This window comes from Oxyura jamaicensis, chromosome 6 (genome assembly GCF_011077185.1).
Source record: "Oxyura jamaicensis isolate SHBP4307 breed ruddy duck chromosome 6, BPBGC_Ojam_1.0, whole genome shotgun sequence".
Lineage (NCBI taxonomy): Eukaryota > Metazoa > Chordata > Aves > Anseriformes > Anatidae > Oxyura > Oxyura jamaicensis.
In genome coordinates this window covers 12,942,230-12,963,529 of record NC_048898.1, presented here as the reverse complement: position 1 = coordinate 12,963,529, position 21,300 = coordinate 12,942,230, and the positions used below count along the sequence as shown (strand labels likewise).

Here is a 21,300-nt window from a genome sequence, read left to right as displayed (position 1 = left end):
AGTATGAAAACAAAGGTCAAGATACTTAAGGAAGAATCCTATCATCAATATGCTAAATTCCTAGTTTGCTAGATACAATTGATTCAAATGCCTATCTAGGAGGTAGTAATGGTTTAAATGGGATTTGAATAGAGGCCCAGAACATGTACCTTTATTTTTGGTTGTATGAACATGTACGATTTACATCCAGCCTTTATATCCATTACCTTTATGCCCAGAAACATTGATGTGAAGAGGTGTTATCACTCGCCCACCTAAGGACTTCCTTCTTCGAACCACCATGTTAATAACACCTCCTCCATTTAGAACAGCTTTTATAACTTGCTTTTTATCCTTATTAGTAAGATCCACATCATTTATCTTCAGCAACCAATCATTCACTCTGGCAGAAAAATTAAAATAGAGAGGTCAGTATTCTAAGCATACTTATCTGAACATTGCACATAAATAACATTCATGAAAAGGGGTGCAACATAGCTGATATCTCAATATGCTAATCCTTAATTATCTGGAGTTCTCCATTCCTTAAAAAGCATTAAAAAGTAGCTAAGTGAAAACAAGAACTTAATTCTAGTCTGCTCTTCACTACCTAAATGAAACCATCAAATCATTGATGAGTACTCCTCATTTAAAAGGAACTCTTTGAAAGGAACAAAGTGTTTAAAAACCTCCTATTGAGGATAAGAACAGAAACAGGTTTCAAATTATCCTTGACCCCTAACCAAAAGCTCACCTTCATCTTACCCAAAATTTAAACAATCAATTTGAAGGTTGAAGAGAAAATGAACAGAATAGGAGAGAGACAGAGAAACAAAAGACAGAAGCATCATTTCAAATCCCGGGAAGTTTTAAGGGACAAGTCAAAAAGTTTTTAATTTCTGTAACACTTCTAGGTATTGGTCTTGTCAGTGTCATTTCCTAACCAACATTAATATGGTACACATGCCAATGATAAAAGAAGAACTTGAAAAACAGTTAATACCGAAGACTTCACAGTATGCTCATATTTAGTTCACGGTCAAAGATGTATCTTCAAAGTAAAGCCTTACCTTAATCGACCATCCGCAATACTTCCTTTGTCTACTTTGGTAACAAAGATCCCACAGTCACCAGGGAGGTATGGTTCATTCACACCTTCTGCCACATCAAAACCAAGTGCTTTCAAGTCCATATCGTCCTAATAAATATTATTAACAAGTGACTCAACTGCACCACCAACCAACGTGCCTCTGTCTCTTAATAAGAGGCATCAGTGCAAGCTTGTACTATGCCCTTATATTTACAGGACATATCCATAACAGTAAGTTTCTGCATTTTGTACTGCAACAAAAGCTCCCTTTTTCATCAGGTATTAGACATTCTGTGTCATTAGAAAATTGATTTTCTCTCAGATTAAGGCTCAAATAACGCACTAGGGGAATTTCACAGAAGAGAAATGAGAAAGCAGAAGAGCATGGGAGAAAGCACTTTCAGAAAGCACCTGTTTTTAGGCATGATTCTGGATGTGTCATGAGAGAAAAAGGGTATGTTCACCAAGAACGGGCATCACTCAGGAAGAAAAATAAAAGCAATTATAAAGCTAAGACAACAATATTGCATCTCAGCGATGAATTCAAAAAGCATATGCTTTGGTATGGGCAGAGACCACAAGTAAAAAGCAAAAAAGTTTTAACATTATAGGAGACTCATTCTAAATATATGTTAGAGATAACATCCTCCCAAACTTTGTCCAAAACAGGTAGTTCTCAATGTTAAAAATTATAAACATCATTAACAAATCAGTCATAGAACTAAAGTGGGAAGTATTAATTTAGCATTCATTTTGGTAAATGGGAAAGTCACTGCCAAAAAAAAAAAAAGAAAATAAAGTTGGCCAAAGTGATAAATTGATTTGTTATTGCTATTTTCAATGTTAAATTATACACTTTAAAAAAAATAGGGAACTCTACTTGAAATCAACTGGACCAGAATTATACTAAAGTCCTTTTGATTCTTCCAGGTGTTCTACGTAATAAGAAAGTTCACAGGGAAGAGAGTGAGGCTGCTAGAAAATAAAAATTGAGAGATCAAAGTAAAATTGCACAGCCACAGAGCTAAGTGAACATTATTCCTTTCTATTTTGAGTTGAGAAGTGAATATTATTTCCCTGTTTTGAGCTGAATAATTACACAGAATTCAGGTATAAGCAGACAGGTGAGGCTGAAGCGAAAATAAAATGATGTAGACTTATTTGGCTCTATAATCTCCATCCAGAAATTCAAATGCTGATAAATCAGCAAGATTTCCCCATGTATCTAATCAAGGTTGGCACAACAGTATTATTATAATTTGATAACAGAAAAAAAAGGGGGAAGGTAAATTCAAATTATAAAGTCTACACTCTTGAACTCAGTATTGCAAACATTTAGAACAATCTTTGAAGTAAAGAATAACATCAGGCCACTTACTTTTTTTTTTTTTTTTTTAACCAAAGATACAGCATAGATTGGACTTGATGGTTAATTTTCCAGATAATTAGTACATGAAAGTATTAGTTTTCATTTAAAATAGATAAGGTGGCATTGCATGAAATAAGTCAATGAAGAAACTGGCCCGAAGAGATAGAAAATATGGTGAAAGAAGAGGAGATGTCCTGGAAAGATTCTACAAGTGCTAGTCCTGATGAACCAGCATTGGTACTTGCTTCATGTCGTCTTTTTCAATATATAACAATACTAAATACTTTGAGTGTGAAAACAGGAATGTATTAATGATTCTGTTTGGATGCACTATCAGAACAGAAATATTGTGAGAGTATTAAAAGCATGACCCCAAGTACTGAAGCAAAATAAAAGAGATGTGATTTGAAAGCATTCCATTGCTAATTTGGTTATTCAGGATTCAGCAAGAAATTCTAGTATGATTAAGAACTGTTTTAGTTGAAACAGAACCTGGAAAACTATGTGTAAGTGTTGTAAGTCAAAAATGACTATTAGCAAACGGCGTGACACATCAAACAAAAATTTCAAATAGAAAAGCATACACAGCTAGCATACAGAGCAGTGAAATTTAAATTCTAGACTGCAATGAGGAAAAATAAAATGAAATGGAGTAAATTACTACTAGGATAAGAAAAGGATATAGAGGTTATATAGAACACTAAATATATATATATATATATATAAATATACCAAAGTTGAAAAGGCATTTAACTCTTTCTACAGAGAGGGAGATTAGCATCCCTTCATCACAGATGTTTAAGCTGAAGAGCAACGTTGCACTAAAATATTAATAGTAGTCATGATGAACATATTTTAAATTTTCTAACTACCAAATCTAAGCAAAAGTAGGTGAAATAGCTTAATGAAAGAGCTCATCTATCCTGTACACAGGTTATAATTGATCTTGCCTATTACAGTAGACATCAGTGTTTGTATCACATCTTAAATTTCTCCTGCTTTAGCATTGCCATTTGTTATAAATCACCAATTTAAAGAACACAACATTTAACTTAAAAACACGGTTTTGATAGTACATGGACCTCAGTATCCTGCAAGAGCAGATAAAGAATTGTTTTTACTTATATACTGTATGAAGACAAAGATATAGTTTGTATGTTAACAGCTTGTTTTTGTCAAGTTTTCATCTACGTGTTACCACAAATGCATGGTTCCTATAGAAAACTTAAAAATACTATTTTTCATCATACCTATTATCAAGATGTTGCAGTCGACTTCAAAACTACCTAATACACAAGAGAATCCAGTTAGTATCTTTGACTTACTCTGTCTTTTTCAAATTCTACCACTTCTGTTTCCCATTCCAGAGAATCTGTGTCTATGGCTGAGTCATGGGAACTATGAGCCATCAATTGACGGAATCTGGCCTCCTTTTCCAATTGATTCTCCATCTTCTCCCTAGGGAAAGAAAAATATTTATACACACAGAGAAACCTTTTAAATAAACTGATGCATAACATTATAATTATGAGATAACTTGCATTTTATTTTCTTATTTTCAAAAGTCCAAGCCGTACCAAAAATTGGTCCCCTGCTTTCATCTTTGCAATATCCTTTGGCTACTATCAAATAGACTTTCACTTTCTATATATCATGCTAACTCTTCTTTACCTTTTTTTGCTTTGCTTTTAAATGATTACAGTGCACAGCTCGATTTCTAATATGCCTCCACGACAATGTGTCTATAATTTACCCTGAGATGAGCTGCAACAGCATGCTTATCACAAATTGGGCATAATAAACACCGGAAGGAAAACCTCTACCATAAGCCATTGAAATGACATATAATGCGGGTTTTCTTTGCATTATTTTGGAAAGACAGTGAGAATACAGTTGGGAAGAAGTATACTGCACTTAATCCAACTTCAATGAAAAACTCCCATATTCCTTAAGTGTATTTACACAGTACAATCTTTAAAATCTTTGTCTCAGTAAGATAAAACAGTTGAAATTGTAAGAGTTTGAATCCTGTCAGTCACAACAATTTCCACAGTAACTAAAAACCCGAGCAGTGTTTCAATGCAATAAGATCGTGCTGCCAACATGTATAACAACAAACCGCTCATTCACAGACAGAGCTAACAAAGCAAAGTTTTAATCACAAAGATTCCATGCAGTTCAATTATTTCTATAACATACTTCAGTTCCTTCAGTTCACGCACAGCATCATTTTTCTGCTTTCTCATGTCATCCAGATTGCGAAGAGCTTCAGCCAAGTCACTCACAGCCCGGTCTCTCTCTCTCCTTAAGTTGTCACACAAAGTCCTTCAAAAGTAAAGGAAGCAGTTTCAAAATAACTCAGAAGAAAAACTTTTAAAGAAAAAAAAAAAAAAAAAAAAAAGCTAGTTTTTAAGGAAGAGCTCATCAGAATTACTGAGTCTTTCTTCACCCTTTACAAAACTGTTTTTTTTTCTTCTGATCTTTATACTAAGAGAAAAAAATCAGATTGAAGTATTTTCCCTTATTCTTTACGTGTGCAGTAACAAGTATGTTAGGTACTTTTTCTGAAGTGTCCCCATAGGTGAAGAATTATTTGCAAGACTATATCTATAACAGAGTGTAGTATAATCAGGCCTAGAAGAAGACATGATTTGCTATTCTTTTGTAGCAGTGCTGCTAGGTTCTTAGGTATTTACTGGAGACATATTATAAAGATTAAAGTACAGACCAAGCAAAGTGTCTTTTAATATGCCTTCAACTTTAAAGAACAAACAAAAGAACTGATAGTGCCGAAGTTCCAAGAAGCTGAAACAAGTGCTAGCAAAATCCATTATATCCTAGAATTGCACTGACAGCAAACAAGATGTTACAAACATCGCTCATGTACCATTTAACATTTATTTACCGTATACTTTCCCTCTCTGCAACGATCTTATCCCGCTCTTGAAAAGCCCAATCTCTCCTACACTTGGCTACTTCTGCTTCCTGGACAGCTTCCTTTAGCTCTTGTGACATTGCCTCATATTGTTTCCGAAGCATTTCAATTTCTTTGTTTGCTCTTTCTATGTCTAGTGTAGCAGAATCTTGTATCTAGAAATTAGGAAACATAGATAAGGACAGTTTTAAATATGCACTCAAAGAGCCTTTACTGTATGTAACTTGAAGTAGCTAATTCTCACATTTTCATGAAAAAAATCTACCTACCTTAATAACAACTTTGGGTTAAAAATTAAAAACAGCTGTAATGTATTTCATTCACTGACACACATTTATAGGAAGAAAATCTACACGAATAAGAAATCTTACTTGAAATTAACATCAGTGAACACTCCATATTGTATAATGCAAAAAACATTGCGTGCTTTTATCCTGTTCTGCTTATCAGACAAAAATCTTCAAGGACATTCAGGAATTAGATATACGATTATGAGCAGCTATATATAATACAGATTTCCTGCATTAGTGTCTACTATTTACTCAGGGACAAGTAGATGAAGAAGGTCAAAAAAGTTGCAATGTTTCTTGTTTTGGATAAAAATTACTTTCTTCTTAAATTAATTGTTCCTCTGCCATTCACTATTTTGAACAAGAGAGATGATGACAATGCTAACACAGATGCATAAAGAATACCTGAATTTTGCAGCACAATAAGCAGAAGTAAACTGCAACAGAAAACGTGTTTTAATTGCTTCCACAGATATTCATTCAGGGTTGGCAAATCCTGACAGTTAAGACTAAATACTTTTTGTACTGATAAAGGGTTGGTTAGTATTCAGTAAAAAGAGAACACATATTTCATGAAAAAATATGCTTTCATATTAAACAAATTCATATCCCTTTGTTATTTCATGAGCATAAAAGTTGTGATACTATGCATTTTCAAACTAAGTTATATGAAAGCATGTACAGTTGTATGTGGATTGACTTTTACTAGCTCACACAGGATGAGAACCTGTAAGAACTCATCAATTTTAAGAATGTTACTATCCATACACAGGAACAGATTGTCTTTATAGTAAGAACGCATACAAATTAGAACATTTACAGTTACATTTTATTTAACTTCCTTTGGCAATTATTAGAAATAACCAACATCCTGAGCAGGTCACAGGCATGAACAACACGCAGTATAGATGGCAACAAGCCTACCACCAGGTAATAAGCTGCCTAGGAACCTGCAGGGTTACAACATTATATTAGCTTCTTGTTAGTGTTCTTTTTAAAAACAAACTGAATATGAAGCCTGACTGTATTTCTTGCCAATACGAAGCTCTGTCACTACTTCTTAAAGAAGATGGATGCATTTATATGTAGGCACTCTAGAGTGACTCTAAGCAAAGGGGGAAAATAACTTATGTGGCCAGACCTTGATCAAGTTTCATGAAAATGATTGTGAAAATGAAAGGAAAAGTAAACTGAAAACTTCCAATACCTGACGGGCTTGATAGTATTCCCTTAGTAGATGGTCTCTCTGGATGATAGCTTCTGTTCTCTCTTTCCTGGCAACATCTCTTTCTTCCTTCACTGTCTCTATATCTTTGCAAGCTTGATCAAGTTCCTTCTGGGCCTCAGCTTTGTCCTTCACTTCATGACAGTATTTTTCCAGCAACTCATTCCTCTCACAAATTGCTCGATCTCTTTCTACTAGAGCTGAGTTTAGCTCCTAAAACAAGATACATTGTTTGCAGTAAGTACAGAAGGAAATAGTTCATTTTTGCAAATGGATATACACTGACACCCTAAAAATCCTACAGAGGTTGTCACCAATTTTCTGAAAAATGGAAGCAGAACGGTACTGTGCTCACATTACATACAAGTAATGACTAGCAAAGAATATTAAGTGTGGCGCTACAGTTATCACAACATCACCGACATGTCTAGCAAAATGATACCACAGAACAAAGAAGATACGCATGAAGTGGCATGTGTGTCTCATGACTGACTCAGAGTACCGTTACTTGGTGCAACTATGCAGGACTAGAAATAATATATTTATTTTAAGGTGTTTCTGTAAGAATGAAGCATTGAAAAAGTTAAATTTCAGACTGTTGCATTTTTAGATGGTACAGCTCTCTAGGAGCATTCAGCAATGGCCAAAGTCCTTCTACATACAGGCACTCTTTCTAGCTGGAAATCAGTGATATTTTGATCTCAGAAAGATTAAAGACAGCTGGTATCTGAAAGGCAAAGAAAAGAAATGGTCCAAATACTTCTAGAGAGAAAGGCATCATGCAATGAAGTGACAGTTCTCTTCTACCTTCATGGACAATTTGCAAGGAATAAAATTGAGAATTTAAAGCATGGAAGACCATTTTATTTTGCAGTACAAACATAGTTGCTCTTTAGCTACGACAACTAATTAAAGCTACTCAAGCTGTTAAAGCACTTCTGTGATGGTATTAAAACGGATAATTTCATAAGACAACTACTAGAAATCATGACTCACTTTGTGAACTTCAAACATATCAGCAAATCCCAATTAACAGAGCACTTAAGTTTGGCTTTTTTTTAAAAAAAAAAAAAAAAAAAAAAACTGAAGAGAAAAATTCCTAACCCATACGGTAGTGCAAACAAATTTCAGTACTGTAAGCAATGTTTTGCACGGCTTAATTGTAGTCTGCATCAAAATGTGCGTTCAAGTGTATGTGCTAAACTGCTAAACTTACAGAAAAATATTAAGTCTTTTCTAACATGCAGCAGAGATCAAAGTCAACACAGTATCAACGCAGAGGGAAAGCTGTCAGAAAGCCCTTCATTAAACAAGAATTTGAAGTACTTTAAAACAATTTTAAAAAGTATTGCTACAATTTATTCCAGAATGCTTGGTATAAACGGTGTGTAGAAGAGCAGCCATTGCCTCCAGTGGTCAGTAGTAAAAATTCACCTCTGTCTTTTTCTATGACATTTGTACAAAATAACAATGCTACAGCACAGGACCACCTGCTATTTGGCACTGATTAGTACAAACACTGTTTTAACACATTACAGTGCTTTGGTTTCAATAAAATTCTGAATTTGTAAAGAAGTCATATGTTTGAATAAAGTTCTCACATCTGAAGACACTGCAATCACTTCATTCAGGATAAAACTCAACAGGCCTATTAAACACAAGGGAAGGCTGACTACCAACGAGATAAAACACCATATTCTTAAGGATTTGCTGGAGCTAAAAGTTATGCCAAACCAAGAACACGACTGGTGGAAAGGGGGTGGTGGTGTTGACATCTATAGCATCTGTTGAAATCTGAAACATACCTAGTTTGGAATTTAAATATCTACCTAGAAAATGGACCCACCACCATCCTTCATAGTAACTGCGCAAGATTTAATGCTTAAAAATCAACCCCTTCTCAATTTCAGCAGCTTTTACATTTCTTCTGTATGCAAAAGGTACACTAGTATAAACAAGCTTCACAGAAGAAACTACATTTAAAACAACCTCAATGTGCAACCCCAATTAGTCAGTGGATGTGAGGTAACAGTGCACGTAAAGCTGCTCTACATTAGAACAAGAACACAGCACAGGGAAGTAAAATTCAGCAAGCATCGGACTAGTCACTAACAGGAAAATCACACTTATGTAGGTGCATCTTGCAGGATACTATTTCAAGTGAACATATTGCTTGATGTATCATTTTTTCAACCTTTCTTACATATGCCTTGCCAGAGCTACAAAATCCCTTCTGCACTGAATGCAACTGCTGCTAGCCAATACAATGTGACACAGGAACGTAACTGTTCACAAACACAAGTCTCATAGATACAGGAAAATAAATAAATAAATAAAAAGAAAACGCAATACCAGTATTTTACACCATTCAGCACAATACAGAAACAGCTATTTCTGCTTTCTGATGACCCTGTCTAGGGGGTAAAGAAAAATACATGTCTGTCCCCTCTCAGCATCTCACTCACCAGTTCTAGTTCTAGGCCCTTCTCCATTCTCTATCAAGCACCTGTTCAAGACGGTCATCTGGAGAGAACACCCATTTAAAATTTGTCATCTCCTGCCTATTAAAGCACTTAGGAAAATTACTCATAGTGCCATGACAAAATATATAACAAATTGGAGCAGGTGTGCAAAGAAGAACTCATGTCCACTGTCACCGATACTCCTCATACAGCTACCCAATTCCACTGAAATCAATAATTTCTTACTGGTTTACTGGTTTAGACTGAAGTAGAACATGTACAAAACTTATTAAAACCTCACTCAATGTAAAAGCTCAATTTCTTGGCTGGCATATGTACAGCTTTGAAAGTTTTGAATTTTTAAAACCAGAAGATTGTTTTTTTAAAAAACTCTGATGCCATATGTCAGTATCCACACTATGTCCCTCAACAAGGGTGTAATTTAAAAAAAAGCTCTATGCCTTGAATTTTCATAAAGGGCATTTTGTTGAGTTGTAATGCTGTGGAAAAAAAAAAAGTAAAATGAGATTTATAGGCAATAGAATACATTTGCTTTCATTGTTTTCATGCTGAATGAAATATTTGTAAAGCAAACAGTGAAATCAATGATTTTCTGCTGAAATGAAACTGAGCAGCAAGCTGTGTTTTAGGTATCTTAACAGCATTATTGTAACAGTGTTGTGTTATAAACATTTCAAGAACATACTGCTGAAAGATATGAAGTTCAGGTTTCACACACTTTAAGGCATGCCTCAGTTCAAGAGAAATATATCTTCAAAATATACTCTAACTCAAAGCAAGGCAGAAGGAAGGCAAATGAGTTAGAATATACATATCAGTCTCAAAAATATTAATTTATTAATGCAAAGCCTGTGCTACTTTACCTATCATGTAACATCTCCAAGTCAGGGTAGATGGCATCCTGTGGTTCCTCTAGTAGTTGTTAAAAGTTAGAAATAATGGATGTTTACACCTAAATCTTTAGAGAAAGCATTACTTGAAAACAGCCTACAAAACTAACTTGGAAAAGGACGAATTGGTAATATACAGAAGAGAGTTAAGTCAAGCAAACAGCAAATCTCAACTGACATGCAGTCTATTTAAACATGGAAACTTAATAAAACGGACTGCTGTAAGGGAATGTGAGCATGGAATTTCCTCTTTGCAGTGCATTCATATTTTCCACCAATTGGTCATACATTTCCAATTCTAGCACCAATAACATATACTCATTTCCCTTCCCCATCAAAACAATAGCTTAGTACCTGTCTCAAAGCTTCCATCTCTTCACTAGCCACTCGTTTCTCCGAAGAGGTGTTCTTCAGTTTGGACTCTGCAAGCTCCAGCTCTGTTTGAAGCTTATCTACCTCTTTGATTACCTGATCTCTCTCACTCATTATGAGGCGGTACTCATTGAAAACTGAGTCTCTTTCTTCCTTGTATTTTTCTGCATCCTTTGCTGCTTTCAGCTGCATTGTTTTGAACCTTGTCACCTCTGACTGTAATCGCTCCATCTCTCTCTGCAACTCTTTGTTTTGTGCTGTGGCGTTGCTTAGTTCCTGCTGTACTGACTCAAATCTAGAAACAAGCAGAAATGCCAGTAAGATACTTATTCCTCAATTTCTCTTTTATATACATTAAGGATTGAGCTGGATAACCAAATGTATCCATTGGTAAAACACAACTGTAGTAGATATCTTAGACAATGTACAGTACTACAAAATAAAAGTTACACTAATTATTGCTTTAGTAATATTATCATGGAAGGCAAAACCTGTTTGAGGAACTGAAAAAATCCTAGAAGTTAGAATTACTTCTAATTATTAAAAATAAAATTATATTCCATTATTCAAAAAAGGAATGAAAAAAAAAAAACAAAACAAAAAAAAAACAACACATTATTTAATAGCACAAGCTTAACCTTATTTGATGCGTTGAGTTCTGATTATCTTAGAAGGTACTTCCTTTCCCAGCACACTCTCCCTGGCACGTGGCAAGAAGAGAAACAAATGTAGAAACCAGAAAAAGACCCAACTTCCACATGCCCAGATATATGTCACAAGATTGGTATCAGACAGGTTAGAGGAGAAATAAAGTGGGCTTATCGTAAAAATGCAAACAATGGAACTAAAACAGGTAATTCAAGCATGCCTATTCATTTTAATCAGTAAGTCATCCAATAAAACTCAAACGCAACACATCTTTTAAGATGTCTTTTTTTAAAAAAGATTGACACAGATGGAAAGCATATGTACTTGAACATTACATAAAATGTTTAATTTCTTCGTAGGTAGTAATTTTTGTATTTATATTGACAAAGCATTTTTACAAGTGGAAATGAAATTCCACATATAAGTTCACAAATTAGGCTTGCTCTCCCCCCACCTCATACTGTTTAAGTGCAATTGCATGTCTAATCCAGCATGTTGCCTGACCTTTCCCCAGGGAGAGCTATAAACCCAATTTCAAATATTCCCATGAAAGCCTCAGTGAATTCTAAGGATTGCCACAGCATTACTGAGGCATCTGCCAGTAATTTCAAAACCATCTCCCTGCTCCTTTCGGGAAATTCTTCAGTCTAACAGACCATCAGGTTGGCAGTACAGGACTCCTAACATTACAAATAATGTATTTTTTCCCCTTTCTAAACTGTGAACATGAAGATAAAAAGACTATACTGTAAGAGAAATACAAGGATATATAACAAATTTAAAACAGAAAATATGTCAAACAACTTAATTGCCATGTAAGAACCCACACTATTTGGGAGTCAAAACAAGGACAACACTGGGAAGACATAGGGGAGAAAGAAAAAGAAAATGGCAAATTCAGGCAATGTTTACCAAACTCAGGAGATGTCACCAGTAAGGCCAAAAAAAAAACAAAAAAAAAAAAACATGATAAGCAGCCTAACGTGGAAAAACAACAGCCTTTAGGAAAGCAACCATAGGGAGGAAGGACACGAAATTTTATAATATATTAATATACATATTAAATAGTGATAACTGTGGAAATCTTGACATTCTATGTGAAACAGCACAGTCCTGCTTTACGTTGCATTGTCTTCTAAGGAGGAAACACTAGCAGCTGGATCACATTTTTACAGATGCCTTCTGCAGAGAAAGACCAATTGCAACAATTGTCATCAATAGGTTTTAAGTAGCAGTTTGTAGTAGTAAGAATGGAGTTTTTAAGTAGCAACTAGGGCAACCTGCTTTGTCGTCAATATAATCAGACTATGGGCAGATCTTTCTGAGTGCCACAGCCACATTCAAAATGAGGAGAGAGACACATCAAAAGTAACATTTGGCACATAGGATATAGCCTGTTCCATCTGCAATGTATTCACTAGGTCAGTCATCTTGGTAGAGTTCTTATGCTGTGTGTTATTGCAACAACTTTGTAGATAAAAGAAAAATGGCTGAACATTTACGATATTTCTTAGGGCCAAAGAGTCATTCAAAAATGAGAGCTGGGACACTAAGTCTTGTTCTTCCTGCTCTCTTTAAAAGCAACTGGTTTCCAGTTGGTATTACTAGGAAAGTGCAGTGCTGCATTTTATGACTCATTCATCATTAAACTGCAAACTCAGTCTTGTATTCTGAGAAGTACACCCACTTGATACATGTATTAAAACTTTTTGTTCACCTAAACAAAAACAGCCTTGGTTATGCAGAAAGGGTATAAGACATAAGATAAATAAAGACTGAGTTTCTGTAACTAGTAACCAGTACGGAGAAGTCCAGACCCAAAATCAACCACGTAGACAGCACGAATTCCTGAAGTCCAATCACAGTAATTTAGTTGGCTCACTGGTTCACAGGAATTATGAGATCAATCCTGACATACTTAAAACTGACCTTTGCTCAATATCAAACTACACGTTTTTCTCAAGAAAGGGAGCTAAATCACAAGACCGTAATACAAATACGTTGAGCTTCTCCATGTATTATTATTAGTATGGTTCCAGTGTCTGTTAATAGTTCATACATTGGGCTTTTCCTCACTTTCAGGAATCCATGGCAGTCTAAAGTTATAGGTGAGAGGCTGGACTGGGTGATCTTGGAGGTCTCTTCCAACCTACATGACTCTTTGATTCTGTAACTTATTCTTATTACACATACTCTTTTAACTTACTAGTTAGGTCAGAAATATGCACATGCTATTAACAAGTATATTATCTATGCTTAATTTCATCTTTTAAAATTACAAGTCTATGAATGTGAAAAACAATAGTTTCTTGGCTTTGGTCTATAGCAGTAAAAATATTCTCAATGCCTATAGATGTTCTTTGGATTCCTTTTGTATATTAGCACTCATCCTACCCAGTATAATTACCTGTAGGCTCAGTATCAGCCAGGACCAAAGAGAGGTATGGTGTGACACTGTGCCCTTCTGATTTGGCATTTGTGGTGCTCATAGCTACAGCATCTTCCTGGTGAACCAAGACCTCCAGGTAGCTGCAGTCAACTCTGCTGCCAGCCTGAGGCTCTGTCTCAAGAGTCCCCCATGGTCAGCAATTCTTATGTCATAAATGCTAGCTTGAGAAAATCTTCATTTGGTGATCATCTTTGGAAATTATATGCACTTTTGGAATATTTTTTTAACATCTCTATAAAGATGAACATGCCAATGGACTCATCACTCTTTGAGTTAACTTGAAACACTAAACCTGATGTTTAATAAAGCTTTGGTTGTGTTTTATTTTGCCTTTTTTGTTTGTTTGTTTGTTTTTAACTTGAAGGGCAGAATATCTCTTCTTCACATGAGGTAAACAATGGTTAAAATTCCTCATACAATTCCAAAATCCTGATCTGGAAATCCTTTTCTCAACAAAAATCATTTTCTCCAAATAAACATCCCCCTCATACCTTCTATGCCCTTCTAGAAAATCTTATACAGAAACACACACTTACTCCCCACAAAAATAATACCAGAGAAAAACTTTAGGAAAATATTAGGGATTTTACCACAGAGAAAAATCTGGTGCTATATTAGGAAAGTTACTGCCTTCACAGTGTATTCAAATATCAAAAACTGATTATACCTTCTGAGAGAGGATGAATATTGCTGTTGAAAATGAATTGCTGTGTCCCTCTGCTTCATTAACATGTCAATCTGTTTCTGAAGACGTTTGTTCTCCTCCTCAGCCTGCTCTAGACGGCTAAGATCTGTATTGTGACTTGCTATCTTCTCATTGTACCGCTTCCTTAAGGCATCATAATCCTTCTTCACACCTTCTAGCTTGTCCATTGCTGTATCATAGAGTTTATTTAATATCTCTGATGACCCATTTTGCTTCATAACCTCAAAAAAAAAATAAAAATAGAAACTTTGTTAAATTTGATCTTTAAAGAGATAAATAAGTACATATCTTTTCACTTCTCATCAAGGGAACATGATTTGGTTTTCACAACTACTGTCCCTTAAGAAAAAAAATATCTGTATTTAAGTAGTATTCAGATAACACAGTGATGAAACATCTAGGTGAAGAATCTTGCCATTCAGACTAATAAAAACTTAAGTCAGGAATTGTATTGATAAGCTGTTTTTAATCAATTCAATATTTTTATTAAGGCTATTATAAGAATATAATAATAGAACAAAAATACACCAATTTTAATGAACATTCTTTTTGTTGATTAAAAAACATGGAGCTTCTCCTTAGCATTACTGCTACTCTAAGCATCACAGCATCCGCTTAATTTTAACTGGAAGCGAGTCTGCTTTATCACAACTTAGGGTGCATAAATGTATCCATTTCTCGAATGGTAATTGCTAACAACATTTATTAAACTCACATTGTTTTCGATTAAGTTCTTAGTTTGAGCAAGAAGTAACTTGTTTGGTGGCCTTGCTGATAACTGTAATTTAGGAAACGACCACGAGGTGGCACTAATGATAGAATGCCTATATCCTAGAGACATGCACTCAGGCATGTATTTTAATATTCATACAATATTTCATCTGAAAATAACCCACAAACGTTCGAGTTTCAAAAGCTATTCATAAAATATTAACATGGACAGAAAATCCATTTAAACATCAAGAAAATCTGACCAGAACCCTGGTTTCAAATTAATATGCATTTGCATAAAAATCTGGTTGTTAAGTAGCAACATTCATTATAAATAACCAGCAACAACAAAAAGCCATAAAGAACATCAGCAAATCTAGTCCTTCTGTCTCAAAAGAAGAAAAAGAATTTGCACGAAATGAAGACTGACTTTTTTTTTTTTTTTGTAATGTCATGTTGTTGTTTTTTTCCCCTCCTCTTTTTGTATTTTAAATTGAAATTTGAACTTTATGTAGTGGGAAGAAATAGGAAGGCTCAAGACAGAGGTGCCAGGAATTTATGTAAGCTTACCATTAGTCTACAATACATTAGCCTACATCCCAAAGTAGCTGAAAGGGGTGCATGTGGATACCTGCATCTGTGTCTGTGTGTCTTAAAAAGTTGGGAAAAAAAAGACAGAAAAGATGCACTTTATAAAAAGTTGCTAACTTTTTATAAACAAACAGAGCAACCAGAGCAACCACTCCACAAATGAAAGTCAAATAGACTTCAACCAGACTTGTATTTTAGCCATCTGCTGCAGAGTTGTGATAGCACAGATTCAGTACACGGAACATTCTCCCTACTATGCACACATACACCATCTCAGTCACACTTTCAGGTACTCTCTGGCTCCTCGACTTCTTTTGTCTTACATTAGGGTAAGGACCAGTGCCTGACCACAGAAGAGTGTGGATGCCTGCGTACCAGAAACAGCTGCCACCATGCAGAGACTGCCCACTTTGTGCGCTGCTCACTGCCCACAAGCAGCAAGTAACAAATTGCTACTGTAAGAAAAATGCTTCTGTACAGAGGCAAAAGAAGACAAGTTCTTCATCCTGATGCTGGTCTCCTTTAGCTAACCAAGGTACATAAATAAAAGCAATGAATCACTGCTCATAAAGCTGTCCTGGAACAAGGCCAGACTTTGGTGAGTCTCACCATCATGGCTAATTGCACACTTTTTCACGTCCTCACCAGCTTCAGCAGCGTAACCTGCACAAAGCTGGGCCCATGATTAGCTAGCGTGCTTCAAACAACTGATTTAGAGAATCTGAAGATGCTGATGTTGCTTCTTATTCACGAACATACTACTATTCTGTGTAATAAACTGTAGGTGTATGTAAAGTTAGATACTGTGTTGATTTATACGTGCTTGAGTGCTGTTTTTCCTGAAGACTACTTCCCAAAGCATACTAAAACAAGTTTGAGAATAGAATATTTGAGAATCTGCATAGAAACAAGCCACTTCTCACTGCCTAAAGCATATGTATATTGTTTTTTTGTTTTGTTTAAAATGCTAAATAATTAAAGAATGACAAATATACCAGAAAGTTGATGAATTTTATCATCAATTTGCTAACAGATTTCACAAAGGAGAAAAGAAATACCATAAACAGGAAGTAGAAGAATAAAGAAAGTCTCCCATTCAAAATCCCAGTATGAGGAAAAGTAAATAGTCCCAGATGGGCCAAAGATGACAGCTATGGCAACAAGAAACATTGTGAGCTGCTGAAACATAATCTGGTCAGCTGCTAAACAGCAAATCAATGACAAGACCACACTAAGAGTAACTCAATCAGAAGTTTATGCTCTCCAAGGCCACTGAGATGCTGTTTTGCTACAGCCTGACAATGGAACAACACTTCAGAGATCAACATAAACAGAATTAGACTAATTCAGATGAGAATTGGCACAGGCAAGATTAAGAATTTGGCACCCCTTCAAGACAACAAACATGATTCACTTGGACATGCTGAGAAACAGAGTTATACAACTTTCTCATTGAGGGTAACATAGGTACTTTTCTCTAGAGGTCTTATCATGAAGTTCATGTGAGAATTTCTTTCAATAAATACTTATAACAATGCTTGACCTCCTTTTGTGCTGCAAGACAATTTCAGATTTCAAGACAGTCTAAAAATACAACAACCTTCTCTTGGAGGTTTTACACCTCTGCTTTGCAGACTGAGAAGCTGATGCACAAAACTACTAAGCCATCTATCCAGGTTAACACAGAACATTTATATGAAACAGCCATTTCTGCTACACAGAACATAACCCACCTTCTGAACAAAGTCACTAAACCACTTCACAACACAACTGTTAGAGGACGGGTCACAATCAAATACTAACCTTAATTCCTTTTTGCACTAGCCCTAAAACACCTCCGAAAGTGCTACTCAGCAACAGAGCTTGCTTTAACCTTTGCCCCTCCTACCCTAGCAAATAATTATTTTTGTTTGCATAGGTTTTGCTTCTGAAGCCTCATGTTTGATTTGCAAGTTTTCCCTGTGAATCATCTTACACACAGTTAGATGGGATATTCTATTTAACCATTTCATGTTACTGTAACTGTTTGAACTTAATGACCAGACTTCCTGATGTGAACGATGGACTTGATAGCACCAGGTTCTCCTGACTATTCCTCTTGACTTTCTTTCTCCAGAATGCGCAAGCAACTTTGCTCTTGAGACAGCCTATTATACACAGTACTGAAATGCCCACTTCTTCCAGTCCTGAAGAGATTGCCTTTTTTGCCTCAAGTTCAAAAACATTAATCAATCTGTAGCTTTGTTCTAACTCAAGTGTCTGTGACCCTAAATAAGCAACCTTAGTTCAATCATTGGCCTAGCATTTAAGATGTCACCAAAAATAACAAAAATGGTCACACTATTTTTCTGTGACACTTTGAATAAAATAAGAACAAACAAACGAAAAACAAGCAGCATGCAAGTTTGAAGCTAGCCCTGTCCTATAAAACACCCTTTGAAAACAGTATTTTTATCTCTTAGCAACTTCAAACTAGGTTTTTTATTCCTCCTCCACCTACTTAATGTCACCTACAATATTAATCACGTAAACTTAGTTCTTCTCTGCATTGAAATTTCTTCATAGTATTTAATATTCTACATCCCTTGTTCTTTCTCCATCTATTCACAGAAGAAAAAAAAAGTAGCATTCAAGATCTCATGCTTCACATTTTACAGCACTGGGGGAAAACATAGGTTCTAGACTACGTGAGACAAAATCCAGCAGCACTACATCTGTGGTTTTATTAACTTATTTACCAAAGGGAAAGCTTACAACTGCTTCTAGCATTTACATTACAAGCTGTAGCTTACCTGCTGCTGCTGGCTGCGTAGATCTGTTATCTCTTTCTGATCTTCATCATGAAGTCTTTTCATTTCCTCACATGACTGCTGGAGATGATTATGTTCTCGCACCAACTGTGTGTTTTTCCTCTTCAAGGTATCCATGTCCTCCTTCAGCTGTGACTGGTCACTCAGCAGCCGACTGTGCAACGTGCTGTCATGGCACATAGAAAATATGCTCTTAGAGGCAAATTTGCATAGATAGATTCTTGTACTAACTAGTTTCAAGAATGAGTTTTCTACCAAGAAAATAGATCAAACTGACTCAAATTTTCAAATTTAAGTATTCCAAGAACAAGATAAATCAAACAAGTACAAATCTGTAAGTATAAAAAATGTTTAAATATACAATACTCTCACACAGCATCAGAAGTGATGATGGACCTATACCACTCCATCAATGCCACTTAAAAGCTACCAGATAGACAAACAGGAACTGTTTGTGAGCCAAAGATGATACCAGAGATAACAGTAATTATCCCACTCATTAACTCCCCTTCCTCCTTCGCCTCTCCAGCCAGCCAACAGATTAAAACTAGATTAAACAGATTAAAACTAGAAAAATCTCGTTTCCTACTGTAAAAAAACAAACAAACAAAAAGTACTCTTTCAGATACATTCAAGTCTGTAAAAAGCCTCCAAAGGTATTCCAAATTTCATTATGTAAGCCATAATTATGAAAGATATTCATTCCCACTTAGAAACTAAATAACTGAGACACCCATGATAAGGCTAGCATTCAAATTATAATACAAGGTAACACGCCAAAATTAGACCTAATAATTGCTGCACGAGAGCAAAACTCACTTGAACACATTATACTACCGTATATTAAATAAAGACCACTGGTTTGATAATCTCTTCTGTCGTTGAAACAGAATGATACAAGCTAAACTCTAAACTGATGAGCAGCAGGTGTGAAAGATCATAATTAAATAAAAAACAGACAGAAGCAACGAATAGGACCACTTTACATTTTTAAAATAGCTGGTAAACTAGAGAAGATACTTGATACTTCTTCCTTGTAAACTCAAGTTTATTTGCCTCCCAGGTAAATAAAACTTCCCTATTTGCATCAATGACTGGTTTTTAAACTAAAACACAGACTAGAATTATTCAGCAATTGTTGCCTGCTTTACTACATTTTCATGAATGCTTACAACTGGTCTTGGCCTGTGATAAAACTTACGTAAGTGAGCAAAAGAGCCATCACATCATGTAAGAGATCATGAATTCTATTCTCTCAAATTATACTCTGCTCTCCAGCCTGACAGTAGAACTACTGGACTGTAACTTTAAATAAGTAACTAGGCTTTCCTTGTCAGCGTCCCACCAAGTCACGAAGGATTGCCACCTCAAATTCTTCAAAATAAGACACAGTCCATACCTGTCTCATTTCAAATAGTCCCAAAGTGTTTTTATCTGATACATTCAAACATTAATCTTGTAATTAAAGTGGAAAAATAATTTAAATAATGGTTTGATTACAGTGTTCTAATACCGTACAGCAAAGATTGGTTAACTCTCACCTTTTATAGCTTTACTAGTACTTACTGATAAAAATCTGCCTCTTTTGCTGCTTCTTCACACCTTTTTAGTGTCTTGGTATGTTGATTCTGCAGAGACTGAAGGTCTGACATGGCCTTCATGCACTGAATCTTCAGCCTTTCATAGTCATGATTCGGTTTTGGACTAGGCCTAGTGCAGAAAAAGAATATTAAGTCAAATAACAGCTTAGGATAAAATCTAATAAACACTGTCACACAGCTGAGGATATATACAGGCTACACTTAGACTATATTATACTTTAAATGAAATAGCAACTGCTTCACATCAAGATGCAACTACAAATTAAGATAAACGTGTACCAGTTTTGTACTGAGATATAGCATCTAGTAACAAGACAGTTGTCCAACGCTAAATCAGATGAAAATGGTACTGTAAGTCCACGTTCATCTCTTTGGAGCAGCAGTATTATCATAGACCAGAACTGTCACTTGACAAATCAACCACAGAACACTCTGCTTCCCTGCATTACCATGCCGAGATTCCCAAGGAAAAAGCACCGAGCTGCAGTGTGAGTGGGGCTGACAAGAGGCTCCCAAAATCAAGTGGGGGCTTCATGGAAACCTGTACTAGGGAAAACTCGTCATCTTGGAAACAGCTGGAGGACCTTATCTACAGCTTCCTAGGAAAACCACAGCTAGGGTCACGGTTGAGACATCAAATCTCAACAGGACACGAAATACATGCCAGCAAAATTTGATGAGACTAGTTTGACTATTTACAGTAAGATGAACAACATGAAAGCAAAAGTCCATCAAATGATATTTTGATTTATTTTTTTATTTTAGGTATATCAGGGTGACTGGGAGAGGAGAAGTTTTCCAAAATAACCTATTTTGTCTGGCAATTGACCAAAATATATTATGTCTAAAGTGTGTATTCACTGTACATAACACCTCTATTTATTTAGAATATCAGAAATCTTTTTACAAACTAAATTACCAGAATTATACCACCTTCTTCTGGAGTACTAAACTCTTCAAGACACTCTACACTGAACTTTTTTCTTCCTCTGCAGTCTCAAAATTTTTTCACCAATGAATTTTCTACTTTCAAAGTGAAGCTACTGACAGCTGTCTCTATGGCATCTCCTAGGTCTCATACCTCTAACAAACAACAAGAAGAGACGTATTAATTGATGTCTAATTTGACTGCTTATTCTCCTATCACATTT

The 21,300-nt window shown here is 35.5% G+C and overlaps 1 protein-coding gene across 3 annotated transcripts in view; it reads right to left on the bottom strand.

Moving 5' to 3' along the window:
- DLG5 (discs large MAGUK scaffold protein 5) overlaps positions 1–21,300 on the bottom strand; it is a 106,173-nt gene that overhangs the window by 27,378 nt on the left and 57,495 nt on the right. For all 3 annotated transcript variants that reach the window (XM_035329636.1, XM_035329638.1, XM_035329637.1), the window contains exons 4-13: positions 20,115–20,258; positions 18,531–18,714; positions 14,398–14,657; positions 10,616–10,928; positions 6,871–7,101; positions 5,344–5,528; positions 4,638–4,763; positions 3,764–3,896; positions 1,050–1,177; positions 207–382 (exon numbers count right to left, since the gene is read on the bottom strand). In XM_035329636.1, coding sequence (XP_035185527.1) covers positions 207–382; positions 1,050–1,177; positions 3,764–3,896; positions 4,638–4,763; positions 5,344–5,528; positions 6,871–7,101; positions 10,616–10,928; positions 14,398–14,657; positions 18,531–18,714; positions 20,115–20,258 — 1,880 coding nt within the window. The remainder of the gene's footprint in view (positions 1–206; positions 383–1,049; positions 1,178–3,763; positions 3,897–4,637; positions 4,764–5,343; positions 5,529–6,870; positions 7,102–10,615; positions 10,929–14,397; positions 14,658–18,530; positions 18,715–20,114; positions 20,259–21,300) is intronic.